The following is a 25246-nucleotide window of genomic DNA, read 5'->3' on the forward strand; positions in this document are numbered from 1 at the left end:
TGTTAATGCTCCTGAGGCTTCTTCAGAATGATTCCTTGACATTAGTGAGTCCTCCTCAAACAGTTCTGCAGTAAACTGTCACTTTTTATTGTTTGCGCGGGGGACGATGTGTGCAGAGCTTTTTATAAACAGCCTATGTTGCAGGGTGAATTTTCTGTTCATCCTAACGGGTTTAACCGCAATTAATGTTCTAAATTAAAACTTACCCACATTCAGAGCGAGGCAAAAGTATCCCAGATTTAAGGAAAACCCTGAGAACACAATTTAAATAAACTACAAAAGAAAGTGTGTAGTAAGTCATTTTGGAAGGTTAAGGAAAGAATGAGAACCTTCTGGAAAATCTCAGAGGGTTGCCAGAATCTCTCTGAAATTCACCATTTTCACACTGCAGATGATGTTTGGTAAAACTTGTCAATTGTCCTGGAACAGTGTTAAGCCACCGGACTCTTCTCTAAGAGTCTATACAGTTGAATCTAAGCTGTTTGCTAATGGGGGCGAATGGACATGTTAAAGCACATAAATAACATAAAATTAGTTATATCATATTTTTAACAGACATTGTCCTCCCTCATTGGATTCCATAATGTGACTTTATTAAGGTACTAAAAATAATTGTGTCCACCTTTTCCAACAATGTCTATAATTAGTCAATGAATCTCATTTAAATGTTTTCACAACTATTCCACTTCAAATTATGCATTGGTGGATGAACATATTCTAGGATTAAGCATGTTTAAAAATATACATAATTATCTACTTTCCAATCGTCTGATTCAATTAATACTAATCATTCAGTGCTACCACCATGACGCAGAAGGATGGTTTTGTAATGAGCAAACGAAGAAGGAAAGAAATTTTGAACTCTGGAGAATTTTAATGATTAAAGAATAATAATAATAAAGAATTTGATGATCAATCAATTTATCATCAAAATCACACACACACACTGAGAGAGAGAGAGAAGTGTAACTTTTGCCAGCTGTCTTTTTTTATCCATTTGCCTTGAACAGGTTTCAGTGAGTCAAACTGCTTATCAGGATGCCAAAGCACAGGCGGTGTGGGTACAAGCCTCCATGCTCTTCCAAAAAAATGCACGTCAACATATCTTTAAGGTGCCAGTTGAACAAATATTTTGTGCATGACTGGTGATGCTCGAACAAAGGCAAACAGTGGAAAACACTAAAAAACAAATGTAACTATGTACTGAACATGAGTCTCAGGGTATTTGTCATAATCCATATTTACAAGTGAAATGTTCCTTTTGCTTGACATGAATATTTAAACGGTCACATCATTACATACAAACCTGTTGGTGTTACATTGCATGGAGTTCATCACATTTACAACTTCTTAACATACACCATTTACATCAGTACCTAAACCAGGAGCTGCATCACAGCCCTTGGTACATGGTACAAAACAACCGTACAGCTACACTGGGAGTGACAAAAGTGATTTGTTGTTAGGAGAGACTACACACTGTGAACACAACTTGCCTAGTGACTCAAAAACACTAAAGTAATTAATGGTTTCTGGAAAAGTTTTGTGGGTTACCTAACCCAATATATGAAAAAGTTGACACATTTGAATTTCACCGCCCTGAAAACCTACATTGAAATAAGCTTCTATTAGCATCTATTAAGTCATATGCTGAGTCTCTCACAGTGGCTTTCGGCATACCAGCTATTACTCATTAGCACATAACACGATGTTCGCCCATGGCTGAGTTTTGCAGGTATTTGGTTTAAGTCAGAAGATCCAAGTTTTGGAATTGTTGAGTGGGGACCAAAATAATTGTTCTTAATTTCATGGGATTAAATCTTTACCCCAAAATGTCGACCTAATAGACTTGACCTGACCGTGATGGGTTAAGTCAGTGCCTCAACATCCATAGAGCTAGGCTGCTAGCATTCCAAACATTGTCTCCTTTTTTAATAAATGACAATTATTATTTTAGAAGAGTTAAAAGAAACCCACAATGGTTCAATAATTTATCCAGATGAACCAAGTCCCTGTCTCCAGAAGTAGAAGTAGAAATGTATATGAACCAACAAGACTCCAAATTCTACAGCCGTGCCCGTGGCCATGCTTCAGCTCAGCAGTGATATGAGCAGCTTGCCAACATGCACACAATGACAATTGTAGCATGTTGATATTAAGCGGCTATGTTTACTATAGCAATAAATACAAAGAAGAGCTTAGGTCAAAATAAAAGCCATTAATTTAACTTTTTTCAAAAAACACCGTATTTAGAGGACTTTATTTTGATCTTATGGTCGACCTGATGAAAAGTCAGGATTACTTAAAGGTTCAGTGTGTAAGATTAAGGTGAAAGAGATCTGTTGGCAAACGTTTTATATTCAATATTCCTAGGGATGATATTACTAGTGTTTCATCTAAATTGTACAAATTGTTGTTTTCTTTACCTTAGAATGGGCCCTTTATATTTACATACTTCAAACTGGACAAACTAAACACCTTCAAGGTTGTTAAGGCCACTTAAGGCCTCCCTGGGTTCTCTCATGTTTAGAAAGGGAGGGTGAGGTGAGGGGTATTCAGCTGCAACGTGCAACTTCACCACTAGGTGTCACTAAATCGTACACACTAGAACTTTAAGTCAAGTTAACCTATTTCATAATAGTCATTACAATTCATCCAATAGTTACAGGAGTTTTTCAATGTGGATGACAATGGTCAACAGAGCGGCTGACACTGGTCTAAAGCCAACATAGCTACACATTTAATTTACTACTCTGCTATTGTATTGGGCTGGAGCCCAAAATCTCCAATAGTTTAAATCCTTGACAACAAATAAACCAAATATCCATGGCTAAAAGTCACTGGTTTTGCAATAAGGTTGAACTGCCCCTTTAAACTTTATTTCACATTGATAGAACATTTTCAGTTTTTGAGCATGCACACCTCGCCAGAAGTTCATCAGCAGTCGACCTGTAACGCAAGCTGCTTCGAGATGTAACTCATCACCAGCACTCACAATTCTTCTCAGCTGTTTTATCACTAAAAGGGTGAGTAAGACCCTTAAAGGGGGACAGAAGAAAGCAAACAGCTGTTACTGTTGGTCTGTTAAGTTTTCACTTAATCGACATGCTTTTGAAATGTAGGTCAAGCCGATTGCTGATTCTTAGAGACGCCCGTTTTGCTGATTGCATTTATGAACTTCTTTTGAGGTACAAGCACAAAAAGTGGTTTTATTCATCCCAAGAGAAATATTTTTAGCGACTAATGGTCACATTCGGTGAAAATAAAATAACGATTGCATAGTACAAGAATATGAGGAAGGTCTCAATCTTTAAAAACAAGCCTGTCATTATTACCTCAGGAGAACGGCCTCGGACAACATATTGAAACTAGTTATGACACAGCAATAACATCTGATTTACCTATATCTGAATGATTACAGCAGTTTAGTCAAAGCATTAGCACTTCTATGCTTTAACAAAATCACCGCACACTGATTCTGTGGAAGCGAGAGCCCATTGTACTGCTTTATACAGTAATCTGGTCATTTTTATATAAAAACCCATCTGAATTTACAGATTTAATCCTGCAACTATGCTGCAGTGTGTTTATATCGGATTTTACAAGTGTTTCCTTTTAGATTTCATAAATCTGTGTTAATAGAATACACCAAATAATCACAAATAGACTTAATTTTTCACCAATCACACTGGTAAAATCTATTGTTTGAGCACCTAAGGCTGAATTTATTATTTTCAATTTCAATGTAGCATAAAGTGCCATGTAAGGTCGCGCAACACTCATGAGTTTTGTGGCACTAATGATTAAGGAAAAACAAAATTAAAGGCAATCACTTCCAGTACTGGCAGGAGATGTTTGGATTGTGCTTATGTATGAAGAGGAAAAAAACAAAGGGAAAGAAATTAGGAGTTCATATAGCTGATTGCATCCGTTCTCCCATTTACTGTATAAGCGCACTGTAAACGTTTCAAGTGTGATCCTTTGATGAACTGAGCCTCGTCTCAATGTGGTCCTCATGCATCCTGCAGTAGTGTCACAGTCCTGCCAGCTTCACGTTTCATCATCCTCTTCCTCCTCCTCCTCCTCTCTTTGGCAGTAGTGGTCTCTTGGAACTGACTACAATTCAGCTGTGCAATACCATTTGTTTCAGTCCCTTTTTGCTGGCTCCGCTTGACTTAACTGATGCTGAGCTGAGCAAATCCGATGAGTTTAACATCATCAGGAATTTCAGACTCCTCCACACCTGATGCCTGGAAGACAGGGAGCAAAAGAAAAACATGATAAAAGAAAAAGACAAAACTTGCTGTAGTATAGATAGTAAAATATACATTTATATTACAAAATCCATGCATGGGTATGTCCATGTACTTACCAGTTTAAAGGTCCGATTTTTGTTACTATGAGGATCATCAACAATCTTTTGCAAATTGGCAGCAACTAGACAAAACATTTTTTAAAAAATAGAGAACTACATCAGATTACCAATGAATGTGGGAAAAGGTTAGTCTCAGGATTTTAAATAAAGACTTCTTCTAAGTGGTGAAAACAGGAAAATTGTGTTTCAGCATAGTAGATCTGAATTATAATTTTTTTTATAAGTTTCTACCAGTTTTCTATACTAAAGAGAGATAAAGGAACATTAAAGCAGTGACGTGACTTCATCAAATCTATGTGCCATTTCACTAAACCTCCTTTTCCTTTGGTTGAAAAACCCACTAACACACTCTACCCGTGGCTCTTCTCTGCAACGGGAATGGATTTTATTGGCATTCACAAACAGGTTAAATTACATGGGCGTTATCGGCTCCAGCACAGATCTGAAGTGATGGAAATGTGACACCTAACGCCTCAGTTTAAACTGCGTTTATGACATTGTACTTGAATCAATCAGGAAAAAGAATTACTTAATGCTGAGAATTGCGAGATAACCAATGAGACTTTAAGGATTCGATAATACAGTGCTATTTCTGAAACTTACCAATGACTAAGTCCCTCCCATCCACCAGCCCGGCTGAAACCAACTCCTGAGAAACTCCATCAGCAGAGTCTGGGACGCAAAAAGGAAAATCCCAAAACAAAGATGAGATTGGATTATAAAAGTATACGTGAGAGGGAAAAAAAGGTATGTGAATTATTCCTACCTCTGCCGGACATGAACTCAAATCGGATGTCATTGAGTTCCTTCTTGAGATTTCTCAGTCTCAGGACGAGGCTGATGGGAACACTAGGATCGGCTGCAGAAGGATCCTGCAACAGAAAAAGAAGCGGTGTGCAAAAATCCCAAATTATCAACAACACATTTGCACTTGCCTGAGCTAACTAAGCACTCTCCGTCTTTACCTGAGCAAGTGACAGGCTCGCTGTTTGCATGGGAGCCTGTGGTGAGGCATCCTCGCCTGTCTTGCCTGCACTCACAGGGCCCTCATGTGCTGCAGCGGGTGGCTGCAGATGTCCTGTGGAGCCAGCTGCTGGTGGAAAAAGCTAAGAGACACGAATTTGCAGATTTATCAAGTGAGGGTTTTCAACTTTACATGAATGGAAAAAAACAAAACAATAGAGGACACACATAAGACAGTCATGCAGATTGTGCTTTTAAGATATTATAATAAATCAAGATTTGAAGGTCATGTCCACTACAAATGGACTCACCTCCATATTCTGGGACCCGTCCTTCACTCTGGGCGACTGCAGAATGGACATGACAGATTGTCAGGATTAAAAACATGCAATTTTCCTTTTATCCCCCAAATGTATGGACTGATGAAGTATTATAGGATTGAAGTAATTTGACACACGGTAGGTGACGTCAAACACAAGGCTTCACTGGAATCACAGTCAACAGAAGATAAAATCCCTCACCCAGACATGAATTGAGTGTAAACACATACACACACAATTATACAGGAAAACTCAGCAGGTGTTTTAGGCCAGGTGACAGTTTTTCTCCAAAGGATTGATTCTGGCAGTTAAAATCATGAATCCTTTTAAATTTAATAATCCTTCCTGTTATTTTACACTCTTATGCTTTTCTGTTTTTAATTAAAATTGCTAAAATAATGCTTGCTCATTGTGGGATCTGTAGTTTCTCTCTATAATTTTGTAATGTCTCAACCTTTCCATGTGAAGTATAAGTGAAAAAATGTATGTTGAGATTAGGTGCAATAAAGATAGAACTGAAATGAAGAATGCAGAAACATGGAACATAGAACCAACCATTTCTAGCTCAATTAAATTTGGAAAATAGGGCTTTCTTAGTTTATTTACCTGAGTAACCTAAACTTGAACTACACTGAAAATGCCAGGGTAGACCTCAAAACCAAACAAGTGAACTCCAGCCCTCCAACAGCACCACCTGCTGTTTAAAAGGATACTATGTGCATTGAGAATATACAGTATGGTGGCCTTGTAAAGTAAACCGCTTGAGTATTGGGAGACGCAGGCATGCAAAGACTCACCCGCAGAGCTGTAATAGCAGCTATGCCCTCCTCGCTCTCCTCATCCAGCTCCTCGTCACTCCACTCCCAACCACCATCCTCCGTCTTGTGGAGGCGGCCACTCGAGCCAGGCACACGACGCACCTACACAATGCATTAAAATAATAATTATAGACACACCCTGGACTATGCACCAGACAACACACCAGTTCACAGCAACACAAGGTTGTATAGTCACAATCCTCTAGTAACAGTAGACCTTTTTTGATCGCTGGGTTATTGTTGGCCCTTTGTGTAGAAGCCTCTCCTGCAAGTACTCGTTGTTCTGTGACAGAAAGATAAATATTTATTACAGGACCGATAATGGTTCTCTTTCAAACATCCCAAAGAAATGTTCATTTCATTTTCTTATTACTATGCAGGGTTCACCTTGGCTTTAGTGAAGAATTTGTGTTTCAGCAACTCAGCAGAAGTTGGCCTGAATAAGAAAGAGAAACGGCTCCTTATTAAATTCAATGAAGCATAACAAACAGAACTGTTATCTGGTTTAAGGCAAAAAAAGGGATTTTGGGACTAACTGACCTTTTTTCAGGATCTTTCTGTAAACACAGGGAGATCATCTTCCTGAGGGACTTTCCGTACTTCTTCACCATTTCCTTATCTGTGATGCCCGTCTCCAGACAGGGAGGGTCATTCTGCAAAGTTAACATCAGCACCTACAGAAAGGCAAAGGTCTGATTTAGTCGTCTCAGAGTTTATAAAGATGAACTGTAAAATGTGAAGAGACAAAATGAAACTTAATGATATAAGGATTTTGTTTGAGCCGTTTAAAGTGTTATAATATCCCTCTGTTGAAATAAAGAAAATATACAGTAAGCGCAACGACACTTACCTTCATTGGTGGGTATTTGTGATATGGTGCAGCCCCTGTGGCGAGTTCAATGGCTGTTATCCCAAAACTCCAGATGTCTGCTTTGAAGTCATAGCCATGGACCTGTGGAACCAAGTAAGCAAAGCTCTTAAGTCTTTCAGTTATATTTAAGTTATGGGGCAGAGAAAGATGTAATCTACAAAACAAGCCTCCTACCTGCTCCATGACCTCCGGGGCCATCCAACACGGCGTCCCCACAAACGTCTTCCGAACCTTGTTCCGAGTCATGTCTCCTCCTGTTGCTAGAAAGGCACTCACACCAAAGTCTACACCGTGTGTGCACATTTGAGTGAATGAAACAGGAAAAAAATTAAGAAAAAGGCATGTTAAATTGATTTCAACGATTCAGACCAACTATTTTTTTGTACAGTAGTTAATTTGCATTATGTATTACTGTATGTATCAGGATTGCAAAGTGCAACTACATAGAGTATCATTTGAAAGTAGATGGAGAGAAAACACTGTACCAGCAATTTGCACTGAGCCATCATCCCCAAGCAAAATATTTCCAGCCTTTACATCCCTGTGCATGAAGAGAAGAAAGATTAAACATTTAAGATAACACGTCAGAGATGATTGACAGACTATCCAAATGAACAAACACTCTACACACTATTAATAAGGTAAAGCTCTATATTTTATCTGCTTTATCTCATTCTGCTTGATTGCTGTATGCAAACACTAAGTGCAAACCATATTTCTATAATTTACAGACAGAAGCACAGAATTTTAACGTTAAATAAATGATTTTAGATAATGTCTGATAATTTGAAACAATCAAAAAAACTACCTCCGTCAACCGTTGCAGCTTATGTGTATATAGTTTAGCTTTTCCCCCCCAGATTCATATAAATGTCACTTTAACCTTTGACCACTGAAACAGTCATTTATCCTTGAGTCCAGGGGACAACTGTACAAAAGTTGAAGATATTCCTTCCTTGAGATATCACATTCAAAAGGCGAAAAACACAGGTTTTGAAGCTACCGTGACCTTTGACCACCAAATTGAATACAGGTCATCCTTGAGTCCAAATTTATGTTTGTGCCAGATGTGAGGAAATTCTCTATGGGCATTCCTGATGTATTGAGTTCAATGCATGTTCATGTGACCTTGACCTTTTGACCTTAACCACCAAAATGTAATCAATTCATCTTTGAGTCAAAGTGAACATTTGTAAAGAATTTGATCTTAAGATATTCAAGAAAAACATAAACATACTTTGTCAGGCCACCTTGACTGTTGGCTACAAAAATCAAATCAGTTAATTCTTCAGATATAGCATTCACGAGAATCAGACAGATGGACAGACAACACGAAAACCCTAAAAAACAAAGGCTGTCTTCGCAGTGTTGGTTCAATGTTCCTCGGAGGAACTTTTATGTAAAACACACCTGCTTAATTATATATTACGAGTGTATTAAATATTGAAGCAGCGAGGTCTAGTTCAGACCGAAACTCATATGCAGTCACAATAAGCTCAGTGTTTGAGTGAGCTGAGCTTGAGTGAGGATGTATGATGGGACACTGAGTCTACCAGCTGGTACCCTGAAGACAGGTGACACACCAGAGCAACTCACCGATGAATCTGCCCGTTTTTGTGAAGATACTCCAGCCCCTCCAGCACTTCTTTCAGGATGGAAGCGATACTGGCCTCGTCCAACACCCCGCTCTTGTGCTCGCCACGAGAGATGATATGTTTGATGATGTCCAACACAGAGCCTGACAGAGAGGCAGAGACAGTACATGTAAGGAATCTATAGTTTGGCAAGTAGTTAAAAGGTATTTGTCTGACAGTAGTCTGTACTGTAAATAAAGTAAGACATGTGTCCTGCCATCATCAACACCTGATCTCCAAAGACTTCAATGACCTTACAATTAACCACCTAAATGTATGAACAAAATGATTACATGTTTTGCATGTTGAGCTTTAGGACGGAGGCAGATTTAGCTACCTCTGAACAGAGCAAAGCTAGCTGTTTCCCCATGATTCCTTATGCAGAGCTAATCTAACCAGCAGCTGCTTATAGCTTCATGCTACGCAGATACAAGAGAAACAAGTGAAAAGAGAGTAAATCAATTCTCTCAGCCAACGCAGCAAGAGAGAAATTAAACTTATTTCCCAAACTATCAAACTGCTGCTTTGTTGCTTTTCAAGAAAGAGTCATTTCACACATTGAGCAATAATACCAGCCACATTTGATGTCCTATTAAATAAAATGTTGTGACATGATCAAGCCAATATTGTGACCTCTCCCACTACGTATATGTGTATTTTAAACTGAGCTGAAGGAACGAACACGATCTTCTTTATTTTTTTTGTTGCTGGTCTTAAAGAAAAAGTAATTGCTCCTCAATATCTATCAGCTCTGACTTCAACATGATCCGCTGAGCAACAGTCGCCATTTTTCTGAAGTAAACAGTGGTCAGCACTCTAAATAAGAGGACCACACCTGCACACAACTATGAATGCTCACACGGTGTTGGCCCCATGCATATGCTACATCGTACGTACAGCGTAGCTCCAAAACAAAAGCATTAATTGGGCCGAAGCCTAACACTCTTACTGCGGTTTTCAGACTCCACATGGCTTCATCATCATGTTTAAACAGAGCTTATGTGATATAAAAAAAAGCAGGTTAAATAAAGTAAATTCAAAGTCTGGCAGAAAAAAATATCTTTCTTTTTCGGGACTTACCACCACTGAGAAGCTTCATCACGAGCCACAGTTCATCCTTCACCACAAAGGATGTATAGTAAGACACAATGTTTGGATGGTGGCACTGGCTCATAGCCTGGATCTCTTTCTGCACAGTGAAGAAAACTTGGGATAAACGGTCATGCAAGGAGTTTATCTTTTAAAGTGAACGCCCATTGAATAAAAAATGAGTCAAAGTGTGGCTTGAATGAATCAACCCAGTCCCTGCTATTAGTCATTGTTTACAGTAAAACCCTCCATGTTAAAATGGCGAAAACCTAATTCTGGGTAGCTGAGTGCCTCTGACTCAGGACGGTGACCTGCGTTACATCACCACCAGGTCACAAAGCCAAGACATTTTTAACCTAGATGACAGACAAAGGTGTATTCAGGACCTTGATATATTATATAAGCACCGAGTTGGTGTAGGTCCGGGCAGAAAGGGCAATGTTATGATATATTCACATCAGAGGGCAAACATTTAAATATCAATGTACAACAGACTTTGCAAATCAATAATTGGACAAAGATGAGGAGGAAGTGATGATGCAGAGCCGAGTCATCACTCTTATATTATGACTTAACATTTTAGGTACATTATTCTCTCTGATAAACAAGTAGTGTGCAAAACTGCACAATAGTTATTCTTAGATCTGTGTCATGCATTTGCTGATGATATATTGTTAGATGAAAACGATGACAACCAATAGAGATATTAGTATATTGATAGTACTCGTCATCCTATACGTGTTAGATTTGTGTGGGTAACAATAAGCAGGACTGCTTCATGACAATTTGAGATTGAAAACATTATTAAATAAATGTATAGGAAACTGACTCTCAAGTGTTTGTGGTTTTGTTCCAAATAAATACTGATATCCCAAAATTGTGAATAAATTGAAAATATTCCTGTGTAAAAGTAATTTATTCTGTTCTAATTTGTCTTTTTTGTGTTTACTTGGATTGTATCAAACCTCTAGCGAACAGACACACACATATAGAACATGTGGACTGCAGATGCAGGCCCACAGTTTGCAATGGTTTCTCACCAGGAGCTCATCCATGCTAGTCTGACACTTCTCCAGGTTGATGCGTTTGATGGCCACCTTCTCCTTCCTGGGTTTGCAGTAGGCTGCCTGGACAACTGCAGTGGCTCCACTCCCTGAAGAGAACACCACTATTTAGAAACTGACGCGGTGAGGAGCAGGGGAGGAAGGCCCTTCAGTTTATATAATATGACAGCTTGTCTAAAATATTTTGCGTCTAATATGAAAGGGTGCCCAGTTTGCGTCGTCTAAGGTCACTGACAGAATAACACAGCGACGTGCAGAACCCACTCAGATATAACGGCCAGATGCGACATCAGAGCAACTTGCTCGCTCGAGCTACCTAGACTCGTGTAAAGTATCAGTTGACTTCAAGCTGTAATCACACCTTCAGGAAAAGACACAGTTCAAACCTACACTCACAGTGGGCTAACTTAGCTAGCCGTTTAGCTTCGTGTTGACTTACTAAGAAGCTGTCTCACTTTAGCTCTCCAACTAGCAGAAGCTGGTCATTTCTTCGGCCTTGCCTGAAGAGAAACGGGCTGTTAGCCTCCCTGTTATGTAGCAACGCGTTGTGGCCACACACCGGCCCTATCTTAGCTAGTTGGCTAGTAGCAGCCGCTATCGCTGTGAAGACAGGCTAGGCTGCTAGCATTAGCAAGCTAAGCTACTCACCTATCACCTCGTTGAGTTCGTAGTCATCCTTGTCGATTGACCAGGATTGGGAGGACTGGTCGTCTGCCATGGCGTCGCTGTATGTACGGTGTAAACAATGCTCGTAAATAAGACGCTGTGTGGGATAATAAGTCTGTGATTACTCCATTCGGCTCCGGTGATGCTGTCTGCTGCCGCCGCTCCGCCGACAACTACGCTCCTGTCAACACTGCTTCACGCTCGACTGACGCCCGGGCCACACATTGGACGCGGGACGGCGGCGGAACAGCTCGGTTTTCATTTCCGCGCCCATGTTAACAGATGAGAGATGACACATCTGCTGTCGAACGTTTCTGAAGACATTTCTGTGTTATCTGTCGAATGTTTCTGAAGAAATGTTTACTTGCGGTTGAATATGACACAAATGTGAATGTTGGCCACACTTCCTCAAGACGTTTTCAAGATAAAGGCACTCCAGCGTTTCTGTTGACTGGATCCATTAATTTGTTCTAAAAGTTTTTTTTTTTTTAATTAAAACCTATTTGCAGGTGCGGAAAGGTGCACGGCTTCATTCTGTAAAGTTTTTAGTTGAGAACAAAGGAATACTTTTAAAATACAGTGGTCACACCAGAAACCTCTCAAGGGCTGAAGTTATATTAAAATGTTAACCCAAATAATTTAAGGTGATGGACAGTAGGCTCTCTGTCTGTCTCTCTCTCTCTCTCTCTCTCTCTCTCTCTCTCTCTCTCTCTCTCTCTCTCTCTCTCTCTCTCTCTCTCTCTATGTCTGTCGCTCTCTTTCCCTCTCTCTATGTCTGTCGCTCTCTTTCCCTCTCTCTCTGCCTGTTCCTCTGTTTCTCTCTGTCTATCCGTATCTCTCTTTCCCTCTCTCTCTGTGTCGGTGCTCTCTTTTCCTCTCTGTTTCCCTGTCTGTCTGTTTCTCTCTCTGTCCGGGTCTCTCTTTCCCCCTCTCTCTCTGTCTGTTCCTCCGTTTCTCTGTCTATCCGTCTCTCTCTATGTCTGTGCTCTCTTTCCCTCTCTCCCTGTGTCTGTGCTCTCTTTTCCTCTCTCTCTCTCTCTGTCTCTCTCTTTCCCTCTCTCTCTGAACCTGTGTCTCTCTCTCTCTCTCTCTCTCTCTCTCTCTCTCTCTCTCTCTCTCTCTCTCTCTCTCGCTCTCTCTCTCACACACACACACGCACGAGCTGAGCAAAACCCACGGGACGATGCGCAACAGGTAAAAAATGAACTTCCGATGTGGAACCACTCCTCAAGGATTAAAACGTATTGATGTAAAGTGAGATCATAGTAAGACTTCTGTTATTTACGGTCACTTCCGGGTAAAACATGTCTATAAACCTTTTATAAACAATCAATGGTATAAACACAGTGGAGGAGAGGAGCTGGCAGTATAGACGCTCCGCTGCTAAACTCTGTCAGGCGTAAACAAGAAGCGAGAAACAGCAGCACTTCCGCTGCCGTTCCCTAACGTGACGCAACGATTTACGTAATAACCCGGGAGGAAGGACGAAGGTGCCGCCATCTTGAGTGTGGCATAGATTGCTAATTAACAAAATAATATATGGTTAAAATCTGAAGAAGTAGGAAACAATCAGAACAATGTTACATGTATCAATATTTAATTATTTTTTCATCCCGCTCTGTGCACAGTACAGTGGATGCATGCCTCCAAGATTTGTTTGTCTTTTTTCTTGAGGAAAACTCAGACCATTCACTCGAGTAAAATTAGCAATACTACACATTACAAATAAATCAGTATTTAAAATTGTACACAAGTAATCAAAAGTTATCATTGTTGAAACTGCTCCCTTGGTGTAGTATTATCAGATTTTGGACCATCAATATATTAATCATATATTGTATATAAACATGGATGACGTGTCTACATTTTCTACCATTACCCAAATATAAAGTAATAAATATCCTGCACATGAATACATTTACGTATCAGGAGCCAGAGTCTGTCCAGAAGCAATCAGGGGGTGGTTTCTTTAACCATAACCGCTCGACAAATCACAAGTCAATCTCAGCTGTACATCGTAATGTTTCTTCTATCATTGAAAGGTGAAATTCATGAACTGTACTGCAGCCAGCAACTAGGTGGCGATTGAGATGCTTTGGCTTAACTTTTGGGGAGCAGTGTCAGGTCATCTTTATGTGGTCCAGTTTCAATAGGCTGATTTAAATGATATATTTATAATAATGGATAATTAATTACAGAACAATAAACTCTTTTATCAGTGTTTTTAATATCTTAAAGGTATCTATTTGAAAAATTAAAGTACTTTAAAATTGTTGTATTATAGTATACTTATGTATTGTATATGTTCAGTACAGTGCATCTTTAGAATGATTTGTATTGCTACTCTGCAATATGCTGTCAGATGTGTCGTGTCATAATGTCCTGTTGGCACTTGTCAAAAGTTGATACACTGAGATATGAGGATGTTTTGGGGGAAACTTCTGAAAGTATGTCTGGCATTGATGGTATGTGAGGAAACAGCAGGGCCAGTTCTTGCTTGTTTGACAGGCACAGCCAACAAGCAAAGAAACAGACTTGAATATATTGCAATGAATATTTTGTGCATTAAAGAAAATGAACAACATCCTTTATTGACAACCACTTGTCTATAGCACTCATAAGTCCACACCAGGCTGTGTTTTCCTGCCTGTTTCCCGGGATCTCTGGGATTTCAGACGGGGTCGAGCCTGCTTCCGGAAGCTCTGGCCCTGAAGCTGCATTAAAGCTCGCTCATCGTGATGCTGACAGTGCGCTGAGAGTAAGCCATGCCTGAAAGGGAAGTGCTGAGAGCCACAAGAGTCCCCAACACACCAGTGACTGCAGTGCTATTATCCTGCCAAGGCTAAGCTACACATGAAAAGGAAAGCTAAACTCACTGTCAACTATATGGTGAGCCAACTCTACCATTGTTCAAATGAGGAAAAGGGAAATAAGATGAAAATAAAAAGATAAGGAAATGATTGCCGAAAGCCTTAGCAGAACTTGACTATTTAAATAATGTTATAGCAGAATTCCACACTGTCTGAGTATTACTTGTAAAACCTGATTACAGTGCTCCTGAGGTGATCGTCAAATAGTATTTCCCCCCTTGGCTGCAGGTGCATGAGTGAGCAGTAAATTATGTGGCTTGCTGACAACGTCAAGTCACTTTTATTCAGAGGAAGTTGTGAGGCAACACTTTTCAATGCAGAGCAGGCGTGTACTGTTAAGTTACAGAGATCCACAATTCCCCACCATTAACAAGCACTTGAAGAAACCCAGAGCAGAAGCTGGCTGAAGAATGCTGGATATACAATAAAGTCACACAGTGTGTAAACTTAGCCCCTGCCTGGTGGATAGAGCTGCTGCTGAGGTGAGACCTGCCCTCCTGTGACATCAGCAGAGCAGCTTGCATGGCAGGCTCGTCAAACCGGTGTGAGAGGCTACAGAGCTGGCACCATTCACACCACCCTGGAGAGAGAAACACACCAGTTTGTTCTCGGACTCAATTCAACAAAGCAAAAACAAAACCAAACTGTTTTTTCAGTCTGCCTGCACTCATGGACAGAAGGAGCCGCTTCATGTGAGGTCAAGTGACAAGTGAGACGAGGAGGAAAAAACCCTAAGCTGTACACAAGAGAGAAATCCAGAGAGGATGGAAATGAATGGGGGTGAAAAGACAAACGGCGGTAGGACACATGTTTGTTTTCAGTTTTTTTGTTCAAGTTAAAGTGCCTGTTGGGAGTAATTATGTAAAGCTCTGTTTAATTATTGGGCCAATGGGAGTTAAGTGGCTTGATCTCATTTTCTTACACTTAAATTGCTGCTGAGAAACTTTTTTTCCCCAGCAATGGAACATATGTAGAATATGGAGTGAAACCTGATAGAATAATAACACCTGTGAAGTCGCTCTTGTCTATAGGCTGCCAAAAGGTGTGGCCCTGTAATCCAGCCTAGTTTCCCCATTGGTGCAAGCAGAAACAAGTTTTGGCAAACCATGATAGTCTCAAGATAAACTGGGAAGAAGAAATCTAAAAACTATAACTGCAAATGTTTGAAATAAAACGTAGCTCTCTGTTCTCTGTGATGAAGAAGTGTCCACGGGCAACATGTTGAACACCAAAAATGGCCCCTAGTTGTTGAATGCACTAAATTTAATTGTAAGTCGCTTTGAATAAAGGTGTCAGCTAAATGAGGTGTATTCTAATGTCTGTTACCTTGTTTCCCAGATACTTTTTATGACTGCGTTTCTATTAAACGAGTAAACCTGGTAAACTTCAAAGCAAATCACAGCAACTTGCAGTATCGTAGTATCGCCACTAGAGAGCGTCCGTAAGGAACAATGTCAGGACTGGACCTTGACTGTACAGTAAAGTGGACTGTGCCGCTTTATTATTAATTATTCAAGTGAAACGGGATGTTTGATTTAGTTTTGATCTTTTTATATCATAGATTGACCTATATTTTAAACATTTATTGTGTTTCTTCTGTGGTTAAGTCAAGTGTAATGGCTGTAAACCTTCGTTATAGGAGGTGAGACGTAGTCCGGTATTTAAGATGGTTAGCGAGCTCAAAGCTAAATTAAGCTAAAAATCTGTTATTTAAAGTCCTCTACCGGGTGTGTGGACGTTTACAAATGACGTCACTTCCTTCAGACCTTATCAAGCCGCTTCCCTGCTTCATAGCAGATGGAAGTTTCTTAATAAGACATTAACTAATATGTTCAGGAGAGGTTGTTTCGCAGCTCCTCAGTACTGAAGCAGCTGGAGAGGCTGTGTGTGTGTGGGGGTGGGGGTTTGTGTGTGTGTGTGTGTGTGTGTGTGTGTGTGTTTATGTGTCATCTGACTGAACTTTGACTGCTCGTCCACGCCTCTTCCTGCACACACGGCTCGCTCCTTGCTACCTGTTAACAGTAGTAGCGTTTCAGCACCTGAAGGCATCATGAGCTGCCTGCAGAGACAAGCCAAACTCAGCTCATCTGAGGAGCTACTGCGCTGTGCCAGGAGCCAGAGAGACATGCAAGTGACCGTGAAGCTGCTAGGTAGGCTGCACAGCAGGTATCTGAAGTGTGACACAGAGGAGAAGGAACCCGAGGGATCATCCAGGGTCGGACCACAGAACACACTGTGGAGACCGGACCTTGACCTGATGTTTGAAGCTGTTCAACTTAGCTTCTTAAAGGGCTTTTTAAACCTCCTGCCTGGGTGACGTTTTGGACATCCACTCTTTGAGATGAAAACAAGTTAGGAGACAGAAGGGCTTAGTTTAAGGTTTAAGTCAACTGTCAGAAATGTAATGTTTCATCTGCTCTCTCTGGTCTCTCAGGGATGGAGGGCGATCCGGACCTCCAGTTCCTCCTTAAGGGTGGAGATCTCCTCAAGGTCCGCTCCTCGTCATGGAAGAAGACCCGCTACTACAGACTCCAGGAGGACTGCAAGACCATGTGGCATGAATCCAAAAAAACCTTCAATGCAAAACAGACCTGTGAGTGCTATCCCAGCATCCCGCCTGCATGTGTGTGAGATATTCCGCATGTCTCTTTTCAGGGTTGATATGACTTAAACCATCAAATTATTAAAGTCAAGGGCTTTAATATAATATTTATCTCTGAAAGACCTGGGTATTATCAAACACAAACCTGGTTGCTCATGGGTGTGTCTGGAGAGATAGCGATGTTGTGCATAAGAGTGGTTAAATCATTTTCTGCTTCCATAGCATAAACTGACCCTAATGCAGTCACAGTCTGATAACTGTGGTGTAGTCATGTCTTCATTGCTCTAGCTACTTCTGATAACCAAGATCTCTGCACATTAGTGACTTTAAACTACTAAAATCTCAATTCCTTCAAACCTGTAATGTGACGTTAGTATACTGCAAACAGGAGGCCTATGTTTACCAAGCAGGCTGGTCTGTAATGCCTAAGGATACTAGAAGTACAGAAGAGCTGCTTTTTTTGTCAGTCCTGGTCGGGAATTCCTTTATCTAACAAATTACTATGAGTGCAGTATAATTTACGCAGCTTCTCTGCTTTCAGTCTCGCTGTATGACATCTCAGCAGTGAGGATGGGCCGACAGTCGGAGGGTTTAAGGAAGAACACAGAAGAAATGGTGGAGGGTCGTTGCTTCACCATTATGTTCAAGAACCGCCGCAAGAACCTGGATCTCATCGCCAGCTCCGAGGAGGAGGCCAAGCAGTGGGTCAGCAGCCTGGAGAAGTTGATTCTCAACTTAAACAACCTCAGCGCCCAGCAGAAGTCAGAACAGTATCCTTTACAGGATCATGTTTAGTGTTTATGTTGGTGGTCATACCTTGTATTCTACTTATGCATTTGTCCAATCCTTACATGAGAAACTTTCAGTTGGATCTTCAGCTGCCTGAGGAAAGCAGACAAGGACAACGATGACAAACTGAGTCAGTCAGAGATGAAGAACTTCCTCCGTCGGATCAACATTGAAGTGGACGACGACTACGCAGAAATGCTCTTCCAGGTGATGCCCTCAGAGATTTTTAGTGCTTCATAATGATGAAAATGACATGCAAATGCAAAGAGAAGCTATAAAAACACACTGCTGCAGATTTTTTTTGTCAAGCAATGATCTAATTCACCTTATTTCCCATCCTCTTAATACTACTAATATAGTCATCTTTTATCAGTTGTATTGTACAGTTGGTTCAGTGAAAATCAAACCATAATTTATTATCCAATTTTCTCATATAGCAATGTGACAAATCCAAATCTGGAAACCTGTCTGGAGCGGAGATCCAACACTTCTATGACCTGTTGACCCATCGGGAGGAAATCGACGTTATCTACGGACAGTACGCTAAGACCACAGGCTTCATGAGTCCTGAAAACTTAGTTGAGTTCCTGATGAAGGAGCAGAGAAGCAAAGCCTCACTGGCACTTGCACACAAGATTATCGAGAAGCATGAGCCGGATGAACATGGTCAGTACCTGAACTGAAATAAGATGTTTTTTGTTTCAGGTTGTTTCTCCACAGTGTGATGGAGCCGTACTTTCCCTGAGCTTTCAGCCTCACAGCTCTGCTGGTTTTCTTTAATAACGGACTGATACACGGCGCTGAATGCTCAATTGCTGGTAGAACCGGAAACCAGCTTGCTGTGAACTCTAGTTGTTGTATTTTGCATTTGCCGTAAAATTAGTAACTCCCAGGTTTTAATATAGTGATGCCAATGCGTTTCTTTCATTTCCAATGATTTTTCATATTTGGTATTTACGAAAGACCCTTCAGAATCAATTTTTGATATGTTTTGTCACAGTCGCTCAGCGTTAGGGTTTAAAGTAGCAGGATTTCTGTGACACCCGAATGGGCAATATTTGGCTAAGTTTAACAGCTCTGTGGGTGGGAGCGTTGTTATTGCTTGTGTGCTGTACTGGTGAGTAATTATAGATTAAACAACCAAGTGTAGATAAAAGAATGAAAGGTAATGTGTAACTTTTAGTGTGCTGATGCCAGAAAGAAGAAACTGACTTTAATTAGTTAATGTTAAACTACAAGATAAAGTTAAACACATGCAGTTTGCAATAAAGACCATGGATTCAATGGGGTTTGTGCATATATAGATCTGTAATATGTAACATTATATTTTTTGTATATATAGACCGCACAACGTCTTGAGTCTGTCGGGCGTTTTTTTTCTCTAAGTAAAAGAGATCAGAAAATATTAGATTATTTGTATATACCCACATACTCTTGGTTTGTTTAATTTTTATTTTTTCAGTTTCTTAACATTGTTAAGTAATGTGGGTACCTTAAAATATGCTGTTTACATGCATTATTATAACTATGATTAGTTATTATAACTAATCCAAGTTATTATTTAAGTATCCTTTATCGAGGGTTTGAGTTTTAAATAAGAAAGGAACCCTGATCCTTTTAAGAAAGACAGCATTATGTAACCTTCCAACATTGTGTCCATGTGTAAATGACTGATCCTTCGCTTATTGTTGCTTTGATGCACCACTGTCACATCAGCTGCCTTACTCTGGTTTTCTCTCAGTCAAGGCGAAGAAGATGCTGTCTAAAGATGGCTTCCTCATGTACATGCATCACCCAGAGGCCATGATCCTGAACTCAGATCACAGTGAGGTGTACCAGGACATGAAACAGCCCCTGAATCACTACTTCATCTCCTCCTCACACAACACCTACCTCATGGAGGATCAGCTCAAAGGGCCCAGCAGCACAGAGGCTTATGTCAGGTGATAGCTCTCCCCCGACCACCTGAATCAGTAGACAAAATCAAAGCACTTCATCAAAAAACTAAAGATATAGGGACATTTCTGAAACCATTAGTGGGAACAATGTGGCTTGTCGGAAAGGTTTAATACTATTGGTCCAGGTTTAAGATTATATTAGCACTTTCACTCTATTTCCATCCATCCATCCATTATCTATACCACTTAATCGTTTTAGAGTTGTATGGGGCTGCAGCCAATCCTAGCTGAAATTGGGCAAGCGGCAGGGTACACCGTGTTCAGGTCTACAGTGGATGGCAGAGTCAACGTAAGGAGACAAACAACCATTCACTCTCACATTCACACCTATGGTAATAAACCAACTCCTACCTGCATGTCTCTGGAGGAAGGTGGAGTACCCGGAGAAACTCCAAGATGACACAAGGAAACCATGCAACAGAAGCAGGAACTTTCTTGTTTTGAGGCCACAGGGCCAATCACTGCAACACCGTGCCTGCCCCACCCTATTTGTCATATTTTTACACAAAATGATAGATGTTATATCTGGTTGTGTATCTGTTAATCTAATGTTCTCTCCTGTGATCTGCTGCCCTGAGACAAGTTCATATTTTTACCATCTGCCTGTAGGGTTACACTGACACTCATGTGAGGCCTCTCTGGGTCTATTTGTCATATTTGTACGTTTGTAATATTGTGATATTTCTATTTACAATATTCTTTTTTTAACAGATATGAACTAACACTGGTTCTGACTCTCTCAGGGCTCTTCTGAAGGGCTGTCGCTGCGTGGAGCTGGACTGCTGGGATGGATCTGACGATGAGCCAGTGATCTACCACGGCTACACACTCACCTCTAAGATCCTCTTCAAAGACACAATCAAAACCATCAAGGAGTATGCATTCAAGGTGTGTGTGTGTGATAGTGAAGCATCCTGTATATTATTGTGTAGTTTCCGGTAAGTGAATTCTGTTTGTCTCCTTGTCACGTGTCAACCTCAGACGTCAGATTACCCTGTGATCCTCTCGTTGGAGAACCACTGCAGCCTGGAGCAGCAGAAAGTCATGGCCCACCACATGAGCTCCATCCTGGGCGATGCACTTGTTACCACTCCGCTGGGGCATGGCATGCCCACAGATTTCCCTTCTCCTGAGGTTGTTATTCACTCTTATCTATCTGTAGATTTTATTCTAGGCCTTTAGCTAAAGATGGTTGTAATGACATCAGTCACTCACACTCTTTGATATGCTTGTGTATTGACATCTAGGAATTAAAGGGAAAGTTCCTGATCAAAGGGAAGAGGTTAAACAAACTTGAGGCCATCTTTGCTTCTGAAACAGCAGCAGATGATGACGACGACGATGTGACGGAAGAAGAAGAATCAGATGATGAGGATGAGCAGAAGGAAGAAGAGCAGAGCAAGGTGGGAGTTCCATCAAGGGAGAGAAAATTAATCAATTGCAGATAACTGAGTTTTACTTACCATGTATCTTCTATTTAACTTGTAGAAGAAAAAGAAGCTGAAATTAGCAAAAGAGCTGTCTGACATGGTGATCTACTGTAAGAGCGTCCACTTCAACGGCTTCGAGGACGCCGTTAAAAACCTGAGCTTTTACGAGATGTCCTCCTTCAAGGAGGGAATTGCCATGAAGCTGGCCGAGGAGTCGGGTGAGGAATACCCCGGGGTGACCTCACCTCTGTGTTTAAGCTGCTTTCAGACATGCACCGAACTCCTGATAATCTCCTGACGTTCTCCAAATTTCAGAGTGAGAGGCTCCGGATTTTCTCCAGAGTTTATCTTGCCCTCCGTCAAATAAAAACTCTGGATAATGTGAGAATTAGCCGGTGGAAGAACATAACAGGAGCTTCCCTGGAGGATTCACCCTAAGGGAGTGGGCCTGTGTATGAGGATGCTAACATGGGACATAAGCAATATAAAAAAATATGCCTACCGCACCAATCCTAACCTGAACACTCAGGAGATTTCTGTGTCGTTGTGGACGTGTTTTAAATTCTCCTGCTACATTGTACATACGTGAAAAGTAAACTCGACAGAAGGTCCAGACAGACAGATTGTATTGAGATTCAACAGAGTTCATGTCTGAAAACAGCTTTCGTGTTTTGATCTATAATAATTTCAAATTTGTTACTTAATTTGCTTTCTGAAAAGAAGACTTTGTGAAATCAGGTCTAATGTTTTTGTCAGTTTTCCACGTAACATCCTGTTTCCTCTAAACCTGATTAATGGACACTGATAACCAGTTGTTCCAGTTCCGTGGCACTGCTGTCAGAATCAAGTGCACATATGTTCTGTATCTGCTGGTCCTAAATGATACCATTTAATTTCAGATCAGTAATTGACAGTAGGTTTCGTTGTTGATGTTTTGTTTACAGCAAATGCCTACATCCGTCATAATGAGGACAAGCTGAGCCGAATCTACCCAGCAGGCTCCAGGACCAACTCATCCAACTACAACCCTGTGCCCCTGTGGAACGCCGGCTGCCAAATTGGTACAATCCTCAGACTAACACATGTACAGTCTGCTCTGATACTATGGCAGCCATCAAGGGGAAATATTGATCTAACGAGTCTTATACATCCCTCACTCGGTTTAATCATTTCTGTTCAGTGGCTCTGAACTTCCAGACTACGTGCCGGGACATGGATCTGAACCAGGGCAGATTCCTGGTGAACGGTAAAAGTGGCTACATCCTGAAACCAGACTACATGAGGGACAAAGCCACAGGGTTTGACCCCAACACTTTGACCCGAGGAGCCTGGCTGAAGCACAAGACGCTCCATGTCATGGTGACGATTGTCTACACAAACACAGACACATTGATCCAAGGCAATTGCTGTAGCGTCCGGTTCTTTAGGAATGATTCCATTATGTGAAGGATGTTTTTGTCGTCTAATCGGACATGATGTGTCAACCATCTGCCACCAGGTTATATCAGCGCAGCAGCTCCCTAAACTGAGCAAGAAGAAATCCTCAATTGTTGACCCGCTGGTTAAAGTGGAGGTGTACGGAGTGCCGGAAGATGTTGCTGTGAAAGAAACCAACCCTGTTGAAAACAATGGTACCTTTCCTTTTATGTACAGTACATCTTTTACATCTTGATGTAGTTTAGCTTTTCAAGGATTTTTACATTTATTTCTGTATTTTTAAAGCAAACTATAAACTGAACTGAATGCAGCCAATGCAATGTATTTATTTTTATCCCAGTATAGCATCAGTATTTTGTCTTACTTCCAGATTATCTAGAGGTCTGGTAGAGACTGTCTTTTCCAGTACTAAACAACACACGCAGCACTTTTACTCTCTAGTAAAACCTTTTGTCACTCGGAAAAACTCCTGCTCAGCTCACCCTCTGGCGGCTGCCAAAATGCTTTCTAGGAAATGTGGCATTTTTTTCAAGTTCAGCAAAACAGGTCGAAAGCAAACAAAATAATTACTGGAATGTGCCGTACAGTACATGAGAAAGAACTGATGCAGAAAGACAATGAAACATCACTGAGAGAATGTCTCCCCTATTTTTCAGGGTTTAACCCTTCATGGAACGAAAGCTTTGAGTTTGAGGTGTACATGCCAGATCTGGCTCTGGTGCGCTTTGTTGTGGAGGACCACGACTCGGCGTCTGATAACGAGTTTGTCGGACAGTACACACTTCCCTTCAACAGCCTGAAAATGGGTGAGTTCAGTATCTGGCTGCAGATGTTTGCTATACTTGTCAGGTCGTGCTTTTTTTCTCCTCACTGTAACCCAACAATGTTAAAAAACTAATCGTTCTTTGTGTTCACACTTGATAAATGAACAGAGACATCAACTCTCTGGTCGAGCAAAAGAGAACTCCATTCACACGCTGCACAAAGAGCTCTTCATATTCTCCTTGTTTCTCATCGCTGACTGCAAACTCTTTGTGCTCTCTCACAGGATACAGACACGTGCCTCTGCTCAGTAAGAACGGAGACCGTCTCCCCTCAGCCGGACTCTTTATACATGTCATGGTCGTAGATGTTAAGTGAGACGTCGCCGACTGACATGTGCCTCTGCAGGAAACTAGGACCCCCATTACACAGCCCTTTCTCAGCTGCTTTGAATTCGATTTTATAATTTTTTAGATCTTGATTGACTTATTGGCTTCATTTTAGAAAAAGTTAGATAAAGACCACAATCTCAATAGTAAGAAAGAACAGATCTCTAGCTGAAACAATGAGTTGTTTGAGGAGCTGTTAGACTCTATATTACTCCAGATCAATAACCTTTTATAGGTTTAATACAATGCACTAGATGTTCAGATTGCAATAGCATTGATTTAGTTTTTAATATGAAAGCTTGTGTCCCTCATTTCTGGTCAGTTTGTTTTGTACATTTTAATTCAATTTTTTTATTCAAATGGACCGCTTTATGAATTCTGGAAAAACATAAGCAAACTTTAAAACAATCTACTTTGTCTTCATCAGTTTATTTTAGTCATCAATTACATGTGTGAATATTGTTCATGTAACATCGTCTTGACTACTTTTATCTTTTTATAAATCAAGATGGAGATAAAATATTCAAACACAAACACTGGTCTCGATCTTTTTTTCCAGCTCTGATTTAAACAGTGTTTCCGGTGATTCATAATCTGTTGTACCAAGTGGAATAACACTGTGTAGTTGTTGTGTAGGGTAGTTGTTAATATCCAGGTTATTGATTAACTAGAACGATAATATGGTTTACAGCTCAGTAGTACCCACAGTGCACACCATAGGAAAACCGAGGACCGTTTAAAACCTCTTTGTTTCAGGGAACCAGCTTGAGTCATTACCAGGTGAGCCTTGAATGGACACACCCTTGGTACACAGTGTCGGGACATTGGTACACAAATATAGAGCTTGTGGATTAATTTAATAGTGAATGGCATGAAAGCCCCTGACAGAGCTGTAGTTCTTTAATTCCTTAAGCCTTAAATTAAATATTCAACGAAATATTTTATTAAAACGATGGATCACTTGACTATTGTATGTTCTGACTATCCCATAGATAATGATCACACACACTTTGTAGGAGCTTATCTGCACATTCAGCTTATTGCTTTGACTTTACAACCCACAATTTTCCGTCTAATTCAGGGTCATGTTTGAGGTCAGGAACACTACTTAGCAAAGGTTTACCATATCTTCATGAAAGGTTTGTTTTGTGTTTACAGTTTGTTCGTTTAGCACGAATATGGCCCAACAAATATTTTATATAAGTAATT

General features: G+C 40.6%; 2 protein-coding genes across 5 annotated transcripts; one reads left to right on the forward strand and one right to left on the reverse strand.

The window, feature by feature from the left end:
• Positions 1-850: 850 nt before the first annotated feature.
• oxsr1a (oxidative stress responsive kinase 1a) lies at positions 851-12866 on the reverse strand. 2 transcript variants are annotated; one of them, XM_053437169.1, is made up of 17 exons: positions 11783-12862; positions 11111-11223; positions 10062-10170; positions 8944-9085; positions 7833-7888; positions 7522-7631; positions 7327-7428; positions 7017-7150; positions 6864-6912; positions 6694-6759; positions 6456-6578; positions 5650-5685; positions 5341-5481; positions 5142-5247; positions 4979-5047; positions 4373-4437; positions 851-4250 (listed from the first exon to the last, which is right to left on the reverse strand). In XM_053437169.1, exons 1-17 carry the CDS (start codon positions 11850-11852, stop codon positions 4176-4178), a joined length of 1566 nt encoding a protein of 521 aa, XP_053293144.1. In that variant the 5' UTR covers positions 11853-12862; the 3' UTR covers positions 851-4175. The 2 variants fall into 2 exon arrangements, with proteins under 2 accessions (XP_053293144.1, XP_053293143.1); XM_053437168.1 differs by having other exon boundaries at positions 7327-7631; positions 11783-12866.
• On the forward strand, positions 12339-24571 carry plcd1b (phospholipase C, delta 1b). Of its 3 annotated transcripts, none has more exons than XM_053437167.1 (15): positions 12339-12994; positions 17105-17263; positions 17814-18042; positions 18139-18268; positions 18499-18727; positions 19803-20004; positions 20763-20907; positions 21001-21153; positions 21267-21422; positions 21508-21667; positions 22394-22510; positions 22630-22808; positions 22948-23080; positions 23543-23692; positions 23935-24571. In XM_053437167.1, exons 2-15 carry the CDS (start codon positions 17107-17109, stop codon positions 24024-24026), a joined length of 2232 nt encoding a protein of 743 aa, XP_053293142.1. In that variant the 5' UTR covers positions 12339-12994; positions 17105-17106; the 3' UTR covers positions 24027-24571. The 3 variants fall into 3 exon arrangements, with proteins under 3 accessions (XP_053293142.1, XP_053293141.1, XP_053293140.1); XM_053437166.1 differs by lacking the exon at positions 12339-12994 and adding an exon at positions 15274-15468; XM_053437165.1 differs by lacking the exon at positions 12339-12994 and adding an exon at positions 16407-16820.
• Positions 24572-25246: the final 675 nt, after the last annotated feature.

Source organism: Pleuronectes platessa, chromosome 13, assembly GCF_947347685.1.
Source record: "Pleuronectes platessa chromosome 13, fPlePla1.1, whole genome shotgun sequence".
Classification (NCBI taxonomy): Eukaryota; Metazoa; Chordata; class Actinopteri; order Pleuronectiformes; family Pleuronectidae; genus Pleuronectes; species Pleuronectes platessa.

Bases quoted from the DNA above. Each gene is read 5' to 3' on its own strand.
- oxsr1a (XM_053437168.1), bottom strand. From the start codon at position 11,852: ATGGCAGACGACCAGTCCTCCCAATCCTGGTCAATCGACAAGGATGAC. The intron at 6,913-7,016 runs GTCAGTTAGTCC...TTTCTTATTCAG, and splicing joins CAGAAAGATCCTGAAAAAAG to GCCAACTTCTGCTGAGTTGC. The intron at 6,579-6,693 runs GTCTACTGTTAC...TGCATTGTGTAG, and splicing joins TAACCCAGCGATCAAAAAAG to GTGCGTCGTGTGCCTGGCTC.
- plcd1b (XM_053437165.1), top strand. From the start codon at position 16,721: ATGAGCTGCCTGCAGAGACAAGCCAAACTCAGCTCATCTGAGGAGCTA. The intron at 17,264-17,813 runs GTGAGTGCTATC...CTCTGCTTTCAG, and splicing joins CTTCAATGCAAAACAGACCT to TCTCGCTGTATGACATCTCA. The intron at 21,668-22,393 runs GTGAGGAATACC...TTTTGTTTACAG, and splicing joins GAAGCTGGCCGAGGAGTCGG to CAAATGCCTACATCCGTCAT.